Source organism: Sceloporus occidentalis, unplaced genomic scaffold, assembly GCF_023333645.1.
Source record: "Sceloporus occidentalis isolate IW3139 unplaced genomic scaffold, rSceOcc1.0.p SCAF_21, whole genome shotgun sequence".
In the NCBI taxonomy this organism is placed as follows: domain Eukaryota; kingdom Metazoa; phylum Chordata; class Lepidosauria; order Squamata; family Phrynosomatidae; genus Sceloporus; species Sceloporus occidentalis.
Genome location: NW_028317001.1, coordinates 5,994,722 through 6,015,541, shown reverse-complemented (window position 1 = coordinate 6,015,541; position 20,820 = coordinate 5,994,722). Strand labels below are relative to the sequence as shown.

The window sequence follows — 20,820 nt, the reverse complement described above, 5'->3', positions numbered from 1 at the left end:
AGAGTCCACACAGCAGAGAAGCCATACAAATGCCAGCATTGTGGTGAATGTTTTTCTATGAAGTCAAGCTCCTTCACCTCCCTTGATCGTTTTAGGAAGGAGTTAAAGACCTTTCTCTTCCGACAAGCTTTGGCCCATGTGCCCTGATTACATGCTGTTCTCCCCTGATATGCAATGGTTCTAACTCGCTAGTTTGTCTTCTTTGGTTTTAACGCTTGTTGTAGATTTTATAGTGTTTTAAAGTATTGGGTTATTTTTATGATGTTTTTATACTGTATGTTTTTATATTGCATATTGTGCTACATTTTTTTCCTTTGCTGTACCCCGCTTTGATCTATTTTTGGAAAAGTGGGTTATAAATAACAATTATTATTATTATTATTATTATTATTATCAGTGACACATCAGAGAGTCCAGACAGGAGAGAAGCCACACAAACCCCAGTAGTGAACTAGCATTATTTTTGTCAGTAAGGAATGCAAAGATTATATTTCCAATCCAGTGTTGCTAAGAAAAGGCCCTTGTGATTTGGCTTGTTAGGTTTCTCTGTCCATATGTCTGTTTATGTTTTAAAGTTATGTTTTGTTAAGATTAGGTTTTAATTACTAATAGTAAAGATAATGGCTTTGGGTTGTAAATTTGGCTGGGGATTGTGGGTCGTGGTATGGGTTAGGTAGATGGGGATTGGGATTTGTTGCATCTGGCTAGAATAAACACACACATTTATATATACTCTTCTACTTGTGTACAATTTAAACATAAGCAAATGCATGGAGAAATATGGAGGTACATATGAATGCACATTGATGCACACATCTCACATTCTGGTCAACATCAGCATGTATATATAACCATAACTGTGTATACATTTACTTCCGGTCATAACAGCATAACTGCCCTGCGATTACTGTAATTGGAAATTTATACTTTGTGATGTTTTTATGATATGTATTTTACACATGATTGGCTCCTGAGGAAATTCTGAGGGCTGCCATTGGCTGGAATCCCCTCCCTCCCTCCATCCCTGGCCCTGATTGGATGAAATCCCAGTCCCCCCACCATCCTTGGCCTGATTGGATGGAGTCCCCATCCCTCCCATCATCCCTGGCCCTGATTGGATGGAATCCAATTTTGTGTTCTGGCGGCCATTTTGTGGTTCTTGTGACTGTTGGGAATATTGTTCCAGAACCTTCTCTGAGCCTCAGTTGAACAGAGGCTTCTCTTTCTCTCCTGAGGCTCCAGAGAGAGAAGGAGGCCAGGCTCCTTGGGCCAAAAGGAAGGAACTGTGTCTCTTTGTGTGTTTTTTGTGTCTCTTTCCTGAGAGGGTTTTCGTATTACACAACTCTGCTCCTTCTGGGAAACATGGGTTTTAAAAGAAGTCAGAAATGGGAGGATAGTTTTAATACAAGCTTTATTCTTCTTCGTCACAAACATTGGGCTTTGGCTTCTAAGAGGAGGCTTGTCCTCCCAAAAAAGGCCAAAAGTGGCTTCTTTGAGAAGTTTTAAAAGTCTCCCCAGTTTCCTTATTAAGAGACTTTCAGGGAAGAAGGAAGGAGGCAGACCAGAATAACTCATATTATTCCCAAATAAACATAGAAACAAACAAGAACAATAAAAATAAGGATTAGACAGATAAGCAGACTGCTTATTTCTTTTAAAGGAAAACGATTATTAGGAAGGTAAAAACAAGACTTTGGTGCTTCTGCCCTTTTACAACCAACTCAGGCTGTATCTGCACTGCATAAATAATCCAGTTCTAAAGTGAGTTAATTCTTCTGTTTCAATCTTATGGAATCCTGGGATTTGTAGTCCGTTGTGGCACCAGAGCTCTCTGGCAGAGAAGGCTAAGTGTCCCAAAGGTAAAAGCCCAGGATTCCATAGCACTGAGTGTTTAAAGCGGTGTCAAAGTGTCTTATTTCTGCAGTGTGGATGCAGCCTTCGTGGGTAAGGGGCTGATGATGGAGATAAGCACTGGGGAACTCTGGAGGTTTCAGCAGATTATTTATTTATTTATTTATTTATTTATTTATGATGCACTCATTCCACATCTAGCTACAGGGACATAACCATGGCCCTCTCCTATTCCCCATCCCCTAATCCCCCACCACTCTAGGAAGGCATGGAATATCTGTTGTGAAGGGGAGCTGCAGTCAATCTATGCTAGGTCTGGGGAGCTTTGTTTGATGCAGAGGGAGGGAGGAAGGGGATACCCACCTCTGCATCAGCCCAAAGGGGGCATATGTCACCTGCGTATGTCACAAACAGGATGCTGTTCTCTTTATTCAACATTACTTCCTGTTCTAGATCAGTGTCTGATTTGCCAATACTGTATTGTTTTTTATCCATTAGGAAGAGCTCTCTAAATTGTCTGTCAAAGAACCATGAAAGATCATAACCCTGATCATTAGGATCTTCTCATGTCTTATTCTATAACCAGTTCTATCTATTTGCATTGATTCTTTATAGGAGATCCAATTTGCGTCCTTTTTTGAATCTCTGGTGTCTTTTCTCAGGAACTTCATCTCGGCCCCCTTGGACACAGCTTTGGGGCACCTTTTGCTGGAAGTGACCCAAGTGCAAGACCACCAGGACCCCTGCCCACCTGATGGCCGACACAGAGGCCAAGCGGAGGGAGTTGGGCTCCAAGAGAAAGAGGATGCAGAGGTGCAAGAACTCTTTGGTGAGTCGAGGTTCTTGACTATTAGTTTCATCTGTGTCACTGCTGGGCCAGTTCATGAAAGCAAGAGGGGAACATATGCTCCCAATTTAGCAGAGACAGTCCTAGTTAATCCTCTGTCACCCCATTTTTACAGGAGCTTTTAAAAATGTCCCGGTTGCTCTCTCCTCCACCCACTTTCCCCTTCTCAGCTCACTTCAGTTCCTGAATGCCATTCAGTTTGCCCCCCATCAACTCAAAAGTGGGGAGAGGAGAGGAAAGAAAGAGGCAGGATATGGCCCTTCCCAGGAGGCTGAAGCAAAAGCAAACTGCTGTGTTCTTCCCAGCTTGTGTGATCTTCCTCATAAAGAACTTTGGCCATCTTGACCACCTTTTGCTGTTGCTTGTTAACATGTGTCTTCCTTTTCCCATCTGTGAAATGTTGGGGGATATGGAAGAACATCTCTGGATCTAAATTGGGGGTTGGCCCAGTGGCCCTCAAGTCCAGAGTGCTCCCAGAACAGTTTTTGAATAATGAAATTTGGTTCTAAAATTTGGCAAGAAATGTCTAAATGCACCATAATTCATTGCTGGCTAAATGTACTATATGTGTTGGGATAGTCAGTATCCTAATCTATCATCAATATCCCAGCCATGGCCTAAATTATATTGTATATTATATTGAAAGGATTCAAGACAAACTGATCTCAAAGGCAGTAGCTTTTTTTCTTGCTGACAGAATGCATAGTTTATTTCCTGGACTGAATTCTGAAGTGATGAAATAATATTTGGATGCACCATGTGCTTTCCTCCCCTTTTGTTTAGTCACTCTCTGGATGAAGGCTATTTTCTGTTGCAGGTGACCTTTGCGGATGTGGCTGTATATTTAACTGAGGACGAATGGAAACTGTTGACGAAGAAACAGAGACTTATGTACAATTATATAATGATGGAGAATTATGAGAATGTGGCCTCTGTGGGTAAGGAACTGGAATCCACTAGCATTATAGAATCATAGAGTTCGAATAGCCCACAAGGGTCATCCAGTTCAACCCACTTCTGCCATGCAGGAATACACATTCCAAGCACCATCCAGCCTCTTTTTAAAGACCTCAACAGAAGAGGACTCCACCAAACTCTAAGGCAGTATATTCCACTGTCGAAGAGCTCTTACTGTCCCAAAGTTCCTCCTAATGTTTAGGTGGAACCTCTTTCCCTGTGGCTTGCATCCACAGTGGTGTCTCCTTTTTTCTGTAGTAGCAGAAAGCAAGCTTGCTCCATCCTCAATACGACGACCCTTTCCAATATTTAAACATGGATATCATATCCACTCTTAAATTTATTTTCTCCAGGGTAAACATACCCAGCTCTCTAAGCTGCTTCTCATAGAGCTTGATGGTTTCCAGATCCTTCACCATTTTGGTTGCCCTTCTCTGGGCATGTTCCAACTGAATTGTGGAGCCCAGAACCAGACACAGGATTATTCCAAGTGAGGCCTGACCAAAGCAGAACAGAGTGGCACTATTACTTCCCTTGATCTAGAAACTATACTCGTATTGATGCAGCCTAGAATGACATTGGCCTTTAGGAGTCCTAGATCCCTTTCAAGCGTAGTTTCATTGTGATAGCAACATCCTGTAGAATATTTGAATTTGTAGTTTAGTGAGGCGCTATTGGAGAGACACCAAAGGAGAGGGGCCTTGGGGATTGGGAGGCAGCCATGAACCTGACAGATTTTAAGAACTGGTTTGAGAGAACTTCTGAGAATCAGCTCAAATCCTTGTTTGTAGATATATTTAGGGGTTCCATTAAGCAATTATGAGTAATACACTGGTGCCTCGGGATACGAAATGACCGCGTTACGAAATTTCCGGGATACGAAAAAGTTGGATTGGAAAAAACTGTTCCGGGTTACGAAATATTTTTCGGGTTACGAAATTAATTTCGGCGCGAAATTCAAATGCTATAGGCTTCCAGTGCTAACGGAAAGCCTTTTCGGGTTACGAAATTTTCGCGTTATGAACGCCGCCGCTGAACGAATTAATTTCGTAACCCGAGGTAGCACTGTATCTATGAAGGGAGAAAAGGGGGACACAAATCTGCTTTTCCTCTAATGTTTCTTTTCCAATGTGAGCTTGCTTAGTTCCATGGTTGATTCCAGAGGCCCTTTGTTACCAAACATGCTGGAGTCTGGGAAGGATACTCCCAAGTGCTATGCTTTTAGGGGAATGTGGTACTTAGCTGAAAGCAGACATATAGTTTGGTTGGGGCAAAAGCAACCTTGGGATTCAGCTCAACTATACCAGGCCTGGAAGCACAGAGAACTCCAAATGCATTTGAAATAGGTTTTTATGTTTTATTAGGGGAAAAGCAATATATACGTATATACACGTATATACAGATATAGGTGTTCACACACACACACACACACACACACACACACACACACACACAAGAACTAGTAACAAAGGTGGGAGTGGTGAATAGTGTGAGGCTTTGCTAATGGTAAAACTTTACCTACGTGGATCTTGATTGCAATTGTTGAGGGTCCAGAATGGTGAGAGAAGTCAGTAATTTTCATGGCAAGTAGAGCTGGTGAGTGTAGTGAGGTGTTTAGCAATGTAAACCGACAGACTGTCTGTCTGTAATTGGACTGACGTTGAAGAACAGTCAATCAGGGAAGATATTTATACTGTAATTATTTCTTGGGGTCAGAAACCGAGTGTTCAAAAAGCTTTATATCATTTTAGAAAGAATCCTGGGGGAGAATGGTTTGAAACTAAAATGAATGCAATGGGTGCTTGGAGCAAATAAATCAGACAAAAAGGATTAGCACACTGGCTCTCAGTCCTTCTTGGCTCTGAATTCCTATCGTGTTCACAAGCCAATATACAGCACAATCTGAGGGTGACACTCCCAGATGCAGTTCAAGAATAACACAGCAGAGTATGGAAACAAATATCCAGATATTGGCAATACACTGGCCACTTTTCACTTAAAAATAAATCAGAAACAAATTCGTTTCATTTAAATCCTTGGAGATTCTCTCTCTTGATTCACAAAATAATAGAAATATTTGCAAGCTCTCCTCTCTGACTTCTATCCACCATCCCTTGTACACACAACTACAATCCAATGCACACCAATCCACATGTGAGCTGTATACTGTATTGATTGTGAGTCATCTCCTGGAGCCAAACAGCATGAAGCATCCTCTGTAGTTAGCTTGCATCATGCCTTGGGCTCTGACTCAAGACTCTATGGCAGTCTCACGAAATAGATGCCACCTGTCAATCAAGGTATTTTTGCAAATGGTTAATGGAATATTTTTTCAACAGTCCTTTGACTATCTGCTTCCACTGATTCTCTCATCAAAGTTCCCTCAATCTCTTCTTTGGTAGCTCCTAGGAGTAAGGATACAATCATTATATGGATTTGGGGGCATCCAGAACAGGGTCATGCTCAGGTCACTCACATCAACTTTATTAATTTAATCTCAAATAGGGAGGGGTGAATGTGGGGCTAAATCTTGGGGTAACATCTTCCTCTCTTAACGCTGAGATTGTCTCGTCTGTCATTTTCCTTGTTTACAGAATCACTTGTCAGTCATGAGAGAATCCACACAAGAAAGAAGTCACATAAATGTCAGCATTGTGGGGAAAAATTTGCTTACAAGTCAATCCTGGTGGTACATCAGAGAGTCCACACAGGAGAGAAGCCATACAAATGCCAGCGTTGTGGGAAATGTTTTCCTCAGAAGTCAAGCCTAATGATACATCAGAGAATCCACACAAGAGAGAAGCCATACAAATGCCAGCATTGTGGGAAAGGGTTTTCTTCGAAGTCAGTCCTAGTGACACATCAGAGAGTCCACACAGGAGAGAAGCCATACAAATGCCAGCATTGTGGGAAATGTTTTTCTTTGAAGTCATACCTAGTGACACATCAGAGAGTCCACACAGGAGAGAAGCCATACAAATGCCAGCATTGTGGGAAATGTTTTTCTTTGAAGTCATACCTAGTAACGCACAAGAGAATCCACACAGGAGAGAAGCCATACAAATGCCAGCATTGTGGGAAAGGGTTTTCTTCGAAGTCAGTCCTAGTGACACATCAGAGTGTCCACACAGGAGAGAAGCCACACAAATCCCAGTAGTGAATTAACATTATTTTTCTCAATAATGAATACAAAAAATATATTTTCAATCCAGTGGTGCTAAGAAAAGGCCCTTGTGATTTTGTTTGTAAGCTTTGTGTGTTGATATGTCTGTTTGTGTTTTAAAGTTGTATTTTGTTATTTTAAGGTTTTAATAGCTAATAGTATAGATAATTACTTTGGTTTGTAAATTTGGGTGGGGATTGTGGGTTGGGGTATAGGTTAAGTAGATGGGGGTCTGGGATTTGTTAGCGCTGTCTAGAATAGTTATGGGAATTATAGCTTTTGCAATGTGTTGGATCTTGGCTGAAGAACGTTGGGGGCAGGTATTGACAGAAAGGGCTAGTTTGTGGGAAGGGCAAAGGTGGCCTTGTTTCCTGTGGGGCATAGACTGTGGGAATTGGAGGTGGGGGCTAGGTTTGGAAGAGGGGGGAGTTTTAGATTTTGGGGTTTTGGTATATTGTTTGGATTGGAGTGGGCAGTTTTGGCTTAAACAATGGATTTCCATGTGTTCTCAATAAAGTTCTTTGCTATTTCCACACAGTGGACTCTTTGATGCACAAAACTAACCTTTTATTCTTTTCTCAGTCCTCAGCTCCTTTCCCAGCCGTAATAACAGCAGAGGCAAACACAAACACACACATACACACACAAACATACAGGATACATAGAGAGAGGTATATTTCCAAAGCAGAGCCTTCCTTTCCTGCCTTTCCCTCCTGAGTCCAGCTCTGCACCTTGGGCTCCAGGAATAAAGGAGGGAAGGAACGGGAGGCTGTTGAACCCCCGGAGCATACCTTCCTTTCCCGCAAAGCCCCCAGTGGAATAAGCAGCAGCCTCTAGGCCCTGGCAATCCCTGCGCATGCTGAGGAGGGGCATCAAGGGGGATGTTGCGGTCGCCCAGGACTAAATGCTGCTTACCTGAAGGTTTGAGACGTGACAATTGCAACCTGAGGCTGATGCTTCTTGCCTGAAACACTGAGATTGGCCCATTGTGACTTCAGTCTGATGTTCCATGGATGAAGGATAGAGACGGAACTATTGTGACTTCAGGGTGGTGCTCTTTACCTGAAGGATCGAGACTGGCCCATTGCAACCTCAGGCTGATGCTCCGTTCCTGAAAGGTTGAGACGGGAGAATTGTCACTTCAGACTGGTGCTGTATACCTGAAGGATTGGGAGTGGCCCATTGCGTGTCAGAAACAGTGTATAAGGGTTCTGTCATAAAGAGTAAAATATTAGGGTTTGGTTATTAAAGTAGGAGTTATAGTTGTAGTTCATAGTAGGTAGTGTAGAGTGATGGGTTATAGAAAGCCCGTAATGGAAAATGATAGAAGGGCAGATGGAGTGGCTTTTAGATTAAGCAGGGCGTTTGGAGAGGGGCTGGGGTTGCAGCTGTAGATGGTTATCAAGGAGGAGTGAAGCTGGCTTGGGAACACCGCTCTTCAAGGTGAGGCTGTCTGGGAGAAGGGAAGGGAAGTATAGACAACCTTGGTATCTATGCAACCTCCGCTTGTGTTGCTTTAGCTTGGGAATTGGGGGCTGGCTTAGGGAGGGGTTGAGCTAGTTCCTTTGGACTTCAGACTTTGCAAAAAGGTGTTAATGGATGTTTCTGCCTGGATTCATCAATAAAGCTTCTTTTGTTTCAAATGAGTTTTATTTTTTGAGCACAGGACTGACTCCAGATCTCACTGTTTGCAAAGTCTCACAGTTTTACCTCCAATGGAGACCCAGGAACAAGAAGAGTCCTTGGAGAACCCGGTGGTTCTGAAGATCCCGGTGGTGGAGGAGCAGGTGCCTTCTTCAGAGGAACTAGGGCCAAGCCCAAGACTGGGAAACCTTATGAAGCTCACACCATCCAGGCTACCACTGGAGGATTTGGGTTTCCGGCCCCAGAATGGGGAAAGGAAGGCCGTCGGGGGGGGGGGGGGGAGGGAATGACAGCCTGGGACCTGGCAGTGGGATAGCCGCCCCAGCACAGAAGAAACCCAGGTAGAAGTTTATCGAATGGAAGAAGAAATCAAGTAATTAAAGGACCTTATGAAGTGGATGGTGTCCAAGTTAAAAATGTAAGACAAATGTGTGAGTTGTGACTTAAACCCAGAGCTGAAGAACCAAAGAACCAAGGAATGGTGTTTTAAAACAAGCTAAAGAACTAAACAAGCTGGTTCTGCGCAGAGCATTGATGTGAAGGAGGGATTTGGCAACTGAGATGAGGAAAGGCTGAGGAGTTTGGAAGTTGAAATGGGGTGCTGTTCAGGTGTGTCGAACTATGACCGGAAAGGTGCCTTTTCTCCTGAGTCACAATAAAGAGGAACTGACAGGACAATGGGCTGATTTGAACAGAACGACCTGCCTTTGAACAGCATGGACTGTTTGAATAGCTGTCTCCTCCCGAAAAGAAGAGGTTGAGTAATGGGCTGCAATATTGCAAGACTTCGGCAGCCAAAAGCCAGAGAGAAGAAAAGTATAAGGAGCCTTGGCTTTCACCCTAATTTTGTTGGCTCCAACCGCACGGCAACAATGTCATCCCCCGCCTTCGAGGACAAATGATCAATGTCCGGCGGAAGGAAAGTGTGTGTGAGTATTGTATGAATGTGTGAGTGAATGGAAGAGCTCTTGATAATCAATGTTTGTATTATGTTTGTGATTTAATAAATGTTACGTGTATAGTGTTTAAACCCAAATTTGGTGTCTCACTATCTGTGTTATCCCTGCTCTGAATAAGTCCACAGAAAGAGAAATTTTCATTACACACTCTCAGGTTAAACAGGTTGCCCTTAAAACTTGGGCATAACAAAGATGTGGAGGAGGAAGATGTCAGAGGCAAACTGAGGGCAGCTGATGCTCCTTGAATGAAGCATTGAGACTGTCCCATTGTGACTTCAATCTGATGCTCTTTGCCTGAAGCACTGAGACTGTCCCTTTGTGGTTTCCAAATCCTTCACCATTTTAGTCGCCCTCCTTTGGACACGCTCCAGTTTCTCAATGTCCTTTTTGAATTGTGGTGCCCAGAACTGGACACAATATTCCAGGTGGGACCTGACCACAGCAGAATAGAGTGGCACTATTACTTCCCTTGATCTAGACACTATACTTCTATTGATGCAGCCTAAAATTGCATTGGCCTTTTTAGCTGCTGCATTGCACTGTGGACTCATTTTCAACTTGTGTCTACTTGATTCTTAGATCCCTTTCACACGTAGTTTCATTCATCCAGGTGTTCCCCATCCTATATCTGTGCATTTCATTTTTCTGCCCTTAATGCAATACCTTACATTTCTCCGTGTTGAATTTCATTTTGTTAGTTTTGCAACAGCTTCCTAGTCTATTCAGGTCATTTTGAATTTTGATCCTGTCCTCTGGGGTATTAGCTACTCCTCTTAATTTGGTGTCATCTGCAAATTTGATAAGTATGGCCCCAATTCTGTCCTCCAAGTCATTGATAAAGATGTTGAATAGCACTGGGACCCGGACAGAGCACCATTGAACACCCCACTGGTCACTTCTCTCCAGGATGAAAAGGAGTCATTGTTGAGCACCCTTTCAGTTTTCGCAGGTCAACTAATTACAAATCCATGTAACAGTTTCCTTGTCTAGATTGTTTCATGTTTTTGTTTTATATACTGTTTAATTTGGTTAACTGCTATTAGTGAATTGCCAAAAGTTGCCACCAGATGGCGCTCCAGGATAGAAGTTGGTGAGAAGCCCAAGGAGGCTGCTGTGCTCTGAGTATCCACAAGAGGGAGGCGTTGTACAGTGGAACCTCGGGATACGAATTACCCGGGTTACGAATTTTTCGGGACCCGAAAAAAACCCATAGGAAATTATTGATCCGGGTTACGAAAGTTTTTTCGGGTCCCGAAAAAACTTTTGGTGCTTTTCGGCGCGATTTTACACCAAATCGCGGCTTTTCCCCATTAGCGGCTATGGGGATTCGGCTTGCGAAAGCCGTTCGGGTTACGAAAGCGGCCGCGGAACGAATTAATTTCGTAACCCGAGGCTCCACTGTATTGGGAATGTTCTTGATTGATAAAACCGAAGTCTATGGGGACTAATGTGATTTTCCCATTGGCTCCCCATTCCTGAAGGGCGTGGCCTCCTTCCCTTTACCTGGACCTTCCTCCGCTCCCATTGGCTGCCTATTCCCCCCCCCCTCGGTTGCCCTGAAAGCGAAAGGACCACCGGAAGGAAATGGGGGGAATTGCAGCGCTGCATCATGGGAAATTTGCAACCGGGGGGTTTGTGATGGTAAAAAAGAGCAGAAGTGAAGCTGCATTTCACACCAGACCAATTCGGAATGGAATTGGAGTGAGCTTGGAAGCGGTTTCTGTGAATTTGCTTGTTATGGATTTCACCAAAATGAGGGGTCACTTTGGAATCACTGCAGAAGCCCCATCGAAGGAGCCCCCATAGAAAGGAATCGCCTGTGATAACACTCACATTATTGCATGAATTCGCATAGTTGGCCTGCAGTGGCTTCAGATCTGAGCTGCAAAGAGCTGCAAAAACCTCCATGTGATACTTTTTCTTGTAACCCGCCTTGATTCCTTCAGGAAAAGGCGGGATCCAAATAAATTATTATTATAATTATAATTATTATTATATTCACCCAGAGTTAGAAGGCATAAGGGTGGAGTGGAGTCATCACTGTTGTATCTAATGATGCAGAAATGCATCAGTCAGCCTTCAAAGGAGATAGAAGGAGATGACATTGTAGATTCTTCTCTGTGTATTAACTGAACTTTGGATAGAGTAGAAGAATGTAAATTGAGTAACAGGATAGAAATGTAGTAGTAAAGTAAATATTAAATAGAGAAAGAAAGGAAAGTTATGATACACGGTAAAGTATAGAATAAATTAGAAGTGAGGAAGCTGAATTGAGATCTTCTTTCCTATTCTTCTAGAAGTGAGAAAGAAAGGGAGAAAGAAGATAGATGTAAAAAGAGAGTTAGTTATGTAGTTGAAGGTAGTTGTAAGTGTAGAAAGTAGAGGTTAAAGTTGTGTAGAGTGGAATGATGAGAAAGAGAGTGGTGCAGTTATGAAGGAGAGAGAAAGAAAGGAGGAGAAAGGTGGAAAGAATGAGAAAGAAGGTAATAGGAAGGTAGGATGACATGTGATTTAAAGAATAGAGGAGGTAGGAAGGAGAAAGATGTGTATGGAAGAAGTAGATGGTAATAATAAGAACAAAAATAAGAACAAGAGTGATGTATGTTTGAATTGTAATTTTATTGATTGTATGGTTGTTTATTCTGAAAGTAAAAAGAATTTGAACATTATTTACAGTTTGACCTCAGTATCTGCTGAGGTTTGGTTTCAGGACCCCACTTAGTAACCAAAATCTGTGGATGTTCAAGTCCTATTACAAACAATGGGGTTGTAGTATGATGCACCTTACATAAAATGGCAAAATCAAGGTTGGCTTTTTGGGGATATATTGAGATGCAGAATCTGTGGATACTGAGAGCTGACTGTGAAATGTTAAAAAGCAGTTGAAATCATCCTGTTAAGAGAAATGCAACCCATGTAATTGGACTCATGGAGAAGTGGTCAGATGGAACCAAGGAGAATGTGTTTCTTTGGTTGGTTTCCCTGGAAAGAACTGGGAATCTTGGCCAAGGTGGGAGTTGAGTCCGTTGAGGCTGAGAGAAGGAGGAGAGACCTCAGGACAAGAGCATTTCTCTGGGTTAGTTTGCCTGTTTCCTATTTTATGTCAGTGTTTTGAGTACTGTCTTTCTTACAGTGGAACCTACTCCTGCTTTGTGAAGGCATCACAAGTTGGACTGGTTGATCTCACCTGAAAGCATCCTTCTTATTCATTCATTCCTATTGTACGTTCTTTGGACTATATGGTTCTGTTATTTATTACATTTCATCCCACCTTTCTCCCATGGATGGGTCTCAAGGTGGCTTAGGATACAAAATATAGAATGAACAAAAGCGTTGTTTAAAAAAGAACACATGCTACTAAAATAAGGATGCTGCTGTTCCTTCGGTTGGAAGTTCGTTCTCCAAGATCTGCAAGGGATAATCTACAAATGTTAACTGGGAGGGAAAGAGGACATTGGAGGACAATGGCTTGGAGTTATATCACATAGAGAGTAGTGAATGGAGACTTCCATGTTAGTGGGTTGGTGAATCTGCTCTGTCTTTTAGTCTGAGCTCTCTCTGGGGCTGACTCTATTTTGGAAATGGGCTCCAGCCCCATGGATGAAAACCTGGAGGAAATCCAATGCCCCAATAATATGGAAGTCACAGTCTGTCAAAGTTTACATGAACTGTGTGAAATGTGGTTTTTGTTTTGCTGTTGTCTGCCGTGAATTTCCCATCTCCACCAAATGACCCCAAGATCAAGCAAGAAGAGAGAAGGAGAAAACTGTGTCTCCTTCCACTTTCTCAACCCAGTGCAGAAATGTATGGACCTCTTTCATGGCCATGTTTTGCTCCTTAAGAAACACAAGGCTTGTAATCTTTCACAGAAGACATATTATTTGGGAGGCAGTTGAAGAAAAATCCTACCAGGAAGGTGCCCTCAATTTCTTTTCTAGGCATAGAGGCTGGTGGGCTTTTTCATCCACAGTTTTATGATGGAGGTGGCCTATGACAAACCTCCTTTGAACACAGACAAATGAAGAACTGCCTTCAACTTGACCACTAGCGAACCTGTTAAAAGTTTACATGATGAAGAGAGTTCTGCCTGATAGATCCTATGATGCTATTTCTGAGTTTCACTTAATTTGCTGAAGTAAAATTGTATTTATTTGTTAGACTGTTCTTATACTTTTTAAAAAAATTCTTCTCCAGACAAAGGAATTGGAAAGAAGAAAGGTCCCTCCACAAAATTGTTTGGCCTTAAGATGAATGGCAAAGGCATCATGCGAAATGAAGAAGAGACGGCGATCGTGAACCAGACAGTGCTTTCTGACCCAGAGGAAGGGAGCCAAGTGAGTCTGGGACACTTTTATGCAGTAGGTTTTTGGCCTTAGGAGAGAAGACGCAATATGGAAAAGGGGCACCAGCTCATCTTTCTACTCTTTGTTCAAATGGACAGGTTTTCTCTGACCTACGGAGTCAAAGCAGCCCATTTGGATGTTGAAAGTGTATATATTGTACAGTGTGGGTTTTGTAATTGGTGGTTGGTGTGGGTTTAGCTCTTGTGTATGTTTTGCAACCAAGAATAAACAGTGCCTCTTTGGAGAAAAGGCAGCCTGCGGTGCTTTAATCTATCAGCTATGTTTCCTGGCAAAGCTCCAGTCTGCCAGTTTGTCTATCTACTCACAAGCTTCCAAGATTACTCTGAGTTCATCTCTGCATTTTCTCCCAACATTTATACTGTCATTGTTTAATCCAGTTTTAGTACTGGGATCGGGAGGGGAGTAGGCATAGGGATTGATTTCTTTGGGATTTTATTGTAACCTCGATGTATTTTATTGTTGTAAACAGCCCAGTTTCTCCTTCATAGAGCGGGCTAGAAATAAATCTTTTATTATTATATTATGCTGGCATCTAACTCGGCTCGTATCTCGTGTGTGTGTTTGCCTTTGGTGTTCTTATGGCTGGGAATGGAGCTGAGGACTGAAGAGAGAAGAAAAGTGTCAGTGTTGTGCAAATTCACAACTTCCGTGCATCAAAGAGTCCAGTGTGTTGAAATAGCAAAGAACTTTATTGAAAACACATAGTCAGAAAATCAGTATTTAAGCCAGAACTGCCCTCCCAAGCCAAAGAATATATTGAAACCCCAAAACCTAGAACTCCACCTTCTACCAAACCTAGCCCCCATCAACAATTCCCACCATCTATCCCCATTATTAACCAGCCCCACTTTGCCATCCTTCTCACACGCACAATCTCTCCATGCCCCAGACATTCGAAGAAACTAGATCCCTTTCTGTTACTACCGGTCCCCAACTTTCTTCAGCCAGCATCCCACAAATTCCGAATGCGATCATTGCTATTCTAGCTAGCTGCAACAAATCCCAGCCCCCCATCTGACTAACCTAAACCACGGCCCATAATCCCCAGCCAAATTTATAACCCAAAGCAATTATCTATACTAGTAGCAATTAAAACCTAAACTTAACAAAACATAACTTTAAACATAAAAAGACATATGGACAGAAAAACCATACAAATAAATTCATAAGGGCTTTTTAGCACCGCTGGATTGAAAAAATATTTTTGTATTCCATCTTTTCAAAAATAATGTTTGTTCACTTCTTGGATTTGTATGGCTTCTCTCCTGTGTAGCCTCTCTGGTGACTGAATAGGCCTGACCTCCTAGAAAAGGATTTTCCACACTGCTGGCATTTGTATGGCTTCTTTCCTGTGTGGACTCTCTGATGTCTCACTAAGTCTCTCTTCAAAGAAAAACAGTTCCCACAATGTTGGCATTTGTATGGCTTCTCTCCTGTGTGGATTCTCTGGTGTGTCACTAAGTCTCCCGTCAAATAAAAACATTTCCCACAATGCTGGCATTTGTATGGCTTCTCTCCTGTGTCGACTCTCTGATGTCTGGCTAAGTCTCTCTTCAAAGAAAAACAGTTCCCACAATGTTGGCATTTGTATGGCTTCTCTCCGGTGTGGATTCTCTGGTGTGTCACTAGGTTTGACTTCAAAGAAAAACAGTTCCCACAATGCTGGCATTTGTATGGCTTCTCTCCTGTGTGGATTCTCTGATGTCTCACTAAGACTGCCTTCAAAGAAAAACCTTTCCCACAATGCTGGCATTTGTATGGCTTCTCTCCTGTGTGGTTTCTCTGATGTCTCACTAAGTCTCCCGTCAAATAAAAACATTTCCCACAATGCTGGCATTTGTATGGCTTCTCTCCTGTGTGGATTCTCTGATGTCTCACTAAGACTGCCTTCAAATAAAAACATTTCCCACAATGCTGGCATTTGTATGGCTTCTCTCCTGTGTGGATTCTCTGATGTCTCACTAAGACTGCCTTCAAATAAAAACATTTCCCACAATGCTGGCATTTGTATGGCTTCTCTCCTGTGTGGACTCTCTGGTGTGTCACTAAGTTTCCCTTCAAAGAAAAACATTTCCCACAATGCTGGCATTTGTATGGCTTCTCTCCGGTGTGGACTCTTTGATGCATGACAAGGATCGACTTGTACGCAAAATGTTTCCCACAATGCTGGCAATTGTATGGCTTCTCTGATGTGTGGACTCTCTCGTGACTGACAAGTTCTTCTGTAAAGAAGGGTAATGACAGATAATACTGAATATCAGAGTTAAGAGAGAAAGGTGTTAGCCCAAGATTTAGCCCTACGTTCAAGCCTCCCTATTTGAGATTAAATTAATAAAGTTGGGGTGGGTGACCTGAGCATGACCCTGTTTCAGATGCCCCTAATCCATGAAACGATTATATCCTTACTCACAGGAGCTGGCAAAGAGGAGATTGTGGGGGAACTACCTTGAGGTAATCAGTAGAAGCAGATAGTGATACATACTGTTGAAAAAATATTCTTTCAACATCTGTACAAATATTTTGATTGAAAAGTGGCCGCATATCCTGTGAGACTGCCATAGATTCTTAAGTCAGAGCACATGGCATGATGCAAGCTAACTGCAGAGGACGCTTCATGCTGTGTGGCACCAGGAGATGGATCACAAACAATACAGTATACAGCTCACATGTGGATTGCTGTGGATAGGATTGGATTGGAGTTGTGTATACAAGAGATGGCGAACATGATGGAATTCAGAGAGGGGAGCTTGCAAATATTTCTATTATTTTGCAACTCAAGATAGAGAACCTCCAAAGATTCAGATGAAATCAGCTGTGTCTGTGACTTATTTTTAAGTGTGAATTGTGGTCTGTGCATTGCCAGTACCTGTATCTGGAAAGTTGTTTGCATACTGTGCTATGTTATTGTTGAGCTGCATCTGGGAGCATCGTGCTCACATTGCGCTGTACATTCACTTGTGAACAGGACTGGAATTCGGAGCCAACAAGGACCTGAGAAACAGTGTGCTAATCCCTTATGTCTGAGGTATTTGCACCAAGCCCCCATTGCCTTCAATTTGATTTTGGACCATATTTTCCCCAGCCAGGAAACTTTCTAAAACGATTTAAACCTTATAGAAAACTCGGGTTCTGCCCACTACCAACAATTTCAGTATAAATATTGCAGTCCAGTTGCAGACAGACACTCGGTTTACACTGCTAAACACCTCACTACATTCGTCAGCTCCACTTGTCATGGGAGTTACTGATGTCTCTCCCTATTCTGGACCCTCAGCAATTGGAATCAAGTTCCGTCTAGGTTATGTATTACCATTAGCAAAGCCTAACATCTATTCACCACTCCTACCTTTGTTACCTAGTTCTTGTGTGTTTGTGTGAACACCTATATGTGTGTGCATGCGTGTACAGTGTACATGCGTCATACGCAGACACGCCTTACGTGGATTTCAGCATACACTAAAAGCCACACTGGGAAAATGGGCGACATGCCCCATAAGGGTTAATCGCGCCTGTGTCTGTGGCGGGAGCGGCCGCTCCACTGTGCGGAGTCCTATTCATTTAAATAGGGCCCAAGAATACACAAATTCCTCTAACGTCGGTGGGGGGGGGGGAGTCCGGAACGGGATGACTTGGGCCCAGAGTACTCCTTCCCTATTGTCTGTCCTGCACACTAAGGTCCTCTGGAAGAAATCTACGACAGCCAAAAAAATCTAGGCTAACATCAGTGTGCCAGAGAGCCTTTTCTATTACTGCTCCAAAACTATGGAACGACTGCCGGAGGAGATCCGTCACATTCCCACTCTGACAGCCTTTAAGAAAGCACTCAAGACGGATCTCTTCTGGCAGGCCTTTCCAACCTAGTTACCCTCCCCAGATATAGAGATATTTGTCCCCTTATCTGTCTACTCTTTCCCCACCTATGTTTCTACCTATATTTTAATGTCTTTAATGTTTTGTAATGTTTTTACTGTTTTTATAGTAATACTGTTTAATCTTATTTTAATACTGGGAATGGGAGGGGGGGAGGTCAAGGGGTTTTTTTTAACTCTATTATAATTTGATCTATTTTATTGTTGTAACCCACCCGGATTCTTCATGATTGGGCGGGCAAAAAATAAATCATTATTATTATTATTATTATTATTATTATTATTATTGTTACTATTATTATTATATTGCTGTTGCCCCAATATCTCCTTTGAGCTAAGTATGAAATTCCCCTGAAAGCATAGCACTTGGGAGTGTCCTCCCCAGACTCCAGCATTTTGGATAACAAAGGGCCTCTGGAATCAACCATGAAGCTAAGCAAGCTCAGGTTGGAAAAGAAACATTAGACAAAAAGGAATTTTTGTGTTGCCCTTTCTTCTCTTCATAGACATTGTTCATAATTTCTAAATGGAACCCATTAATATGTCTGAAAACAAGGGTCTGAGCTGGTTCTCACCAGTTCAGTTCTTAAAATCTGTCAGGTTGTTGGCTGCCTCCCAATCCCCAAGGCCCTTCTCCTGGCCTTTCCCAGAGGTCCCTTCCTCTCCGGACAGAGCTAGGAGATCCTGGCTTTGCTCCTGCCTTCCCCTCCTGGCTCCCATTTGCGAGATCCCCTTCCCTTTCTCCCTCCGCTCTCCAACCTTCCTTCTTGCCCATCTGCACAGCTTCAGCATCTCATTTTCAGCCTCTTTTCCCTGCCTTTCTATTTTTCACTTTCCCTCCGTCTCTCTATTACAGACACAAACCCACAGAGTGTGATGCATAAAAGGGATCATAGAGTCATAGAGCTGGAAGAAACCGCAAGGGCCATCCAGTCCAACTGCCTGCCTGCAGCAACTCTCAATCAAAGCATCCCAACAGATGGCCATCCAGCCGCTGCTTGAAGACCTCCAAGGAAGGAGACTCCACTACACTCCGAGGAAGGATTTTGTAGGAGACTCCACTACACTCCGAGGAAGGATTTTGTTCCACTGTCGAACAGCCTTTACTGTCAGGAAGTTCTTTCAAATGTTGAGGTGGAATCTCTTTTCCTGTGGCTTGCATTCACTGCTCCGGGTCCCAGTTTCTGGAGCAGCTGAAAACAAGTCAGCTCCCTCCTCAGTATGACATCCCTTTTAGGCCCATTTGTTGAGAAAGGCAGGATAATCAATATACAAATAAGTAATTGGCAAAGGCAGAGCAAGGGGGCTGGGACCTGGACTCCAATTTTGATGAGGGTGAAGTGTCAGGGAGCAGCCTTAAAACAGAGTTAAAACATCTATAAGACAGGCATGGGCTACTGATGGGGTTTGGAGAAGATCTCAGGGGCAACTTCCAGGATGGAAGAGGGGCCAAAAGAGGTAGGAAACTTGCTCAGGGATGTGCTGAGTACTATTTAGGTGAGAAAAGCATTAATCTCCATGGCTTCTTCCCATAAAATCCTAGAATTGGCAGTTTAGGATGGGGTTTTTAGAATCCTTAGAACCTGGAGAGCAATAGTGCCTCACTGAACTACAGATTCAAATATTCTACAGGATGTTGCTATCACAATTAAACTACGCTTGAAAAGGATCTAGGACTCCTAGTAGACCTCAAGTTGAACATGGGCCAACAGTGTGATGAGGCAGCTACAAAGGCCAATGTGATTCTAGGCTGCCTCAATACAAGAATAGTTTCTAGACAAGGGAAATAATAGTGCCACTCTATTCTGCTTTGGTCAGGGCTCATTTGGAATAATCCTGTGTCCAGTTCTGGACCCACAATTCTAGGAGGATGTTGACAATTGGAACATGTCCAAAGGAGGGCAACCAAAGTGGTAAAGGGTCTGGAAACCATCAGGCTCTATGAGGAGCAGCTTATAGAGCTGGTTATGTTTAGGTTGGAGAAAAGAAGATAAAGAGTGGATATGATATCCATGTTTAAATATTTGAAAAGATGTCATGTTGCACAAGGAGCAGGCTTGCTTTCTGCTGCTACAGAGAAAAGGAGACACCACAATGGATGCAAGCCACAGGGAAAGAGGTTCCACCTAAATATTAGGAGGAACTTGGTGACAGTAAGAGCTCTTTGACAGTGGAATATACTCCCTTAGAGTTTGGTGGTCCTCTTCTTTGGAGGTCTTTAAAGAGAGGATGGATGGCCATCTCTTGGGGGTGATTTGAATGTGTATTCCTGCATGGCAGAAGGGGGTTGAACTGGATGGCCCTTGTGGTCTATTCCAACTCTATGACTCTATAATTCTAGTGGAACCATAGTGACATGATAATATAGTATGAAAGGGCCCTCAGTCTTTATAGAAAGAGCCATGGATTCAGGTTCCTTACCTACAGAAGCCACATTCTCATAATTGTTCATCATTACATAATTGTACAAAAGTTTCTGTTTCTTCGTCAACAGATTTCATTCATCCTCTGAGAAATATACTGCCACATCTGCAAAGGTCACCTGAAATAGAAAATAGCCCTCATCCAGAGAGTGACTAAGCAAAAGGGGAGGAAAGCACATGGTGCATCCAAATATTATTTCATCACTTCAGAATTCAGTCCAGGAAATAAACTTTAAATTCTGTTAGCAAGCAAAAAGCTACTGCCCTTTGAGATCAGATTGTCTTGAATCCTTTCAATATAATATACAATATAATAAAAAACATAATTAAGGCCATTAAGGATGGATTAGGATACTGACTATCCAAACACATATGGTGCATTTAGCTATTTCTTGCCAAATTTCAGAGGCAAATATCATTTTTCAAAAAAACAGTTCTGGGGAGCACTCTGGACTTGAGGGCCACTGGGCCCACCCCCAATTTAGATCCAGAGATAGTCTCCCATATCCCCTAACATTTCACAGACAGGAAAAGCAAGGCACATGTGGACAAGCAACACCAGAAGGTGGTGAGGATGGCCAAAGTTGTTTATGAGGAAGATCACATAAGCTAGGAAGGGCACAGCAGTTTGCTTTTGTCTCAGCCTCCTGGCAAGGGAAGATCCTGGCAATGTATCTCCTCTCCTCTCCCCGCTTTTGATATGATGGGGTGCAAACTCCTTGGAAGTCATTTTGCAGCAACTC

The 20,820-nt window shown here is 42.8% G+C and overlaps 2 protein-coding genes and 1 pseudogene across 3 annotated transcripts in view; 1 reads left to right on the top strand and 2 right to left on the bottom strand.

The window, feature by feature from the left end:
* Window positions 1-6,924, top strand: part of LOC149301490 (uncharacterized) — a 45,269-nt pseudogene extending 38,345 nt beyond the window's left edge. Inside the window, exon 5 of the transcript XR_016272238.1 lies at window positions 6,228-6,924. The product of XR_016272238.1 is annotated as an uncharacterized LOC149301490 (transcript). The remainder of the gene's footprint in view (window positions 1-6,227) is intronic.
* The window catches only part of LOC149301485 (uncharacterized), a 251,973-nt gene that overhangs the window by 70,315 nt on the left and 160,838 nt on the right, over window positions 1-20,820 (bottom strand). The gene's annotated exons all lie outside the window — the stretch shown is intronic.
* On the bottom strand, window positions 14,412-20,131 carry LOC149301489 (uncharacterized). Its single transcript, XM_089484066.1, has 2 exons — window positions 20,076-20,131; window positions 14,412-16,007 (listed from the first exon to the last, which is right to left on the bottom strand). The coding sequence occupies exons 1-2, from the start codon at window positions 20,107-20,109 to the stop codon at window positions 15,022-15,024; spliced, it is 1,020 nt and encodes a 339-aa protein (XP_089340192.1). The 5' UTR covers window positions 20,110-20,131; the 3' UTR covers window positions 14,412-15,021.

Bases quoted from the DNA above. Each gene is read 5' to 3' on its own strand.
- LOC149301489 (XM_089484066.1), bottom strand. From the start codon at position 20,109: ATGATGAACAATTATGAGAATGTGGCTTCTGTAG. The intron at 16,008-20,075 runs GTAAGGAACCTG...CCTTCTTTACAG, and splicing joins TGAGAATGTGGCTTCTGTAG to AAGAACTTGTCAGTCACGAG.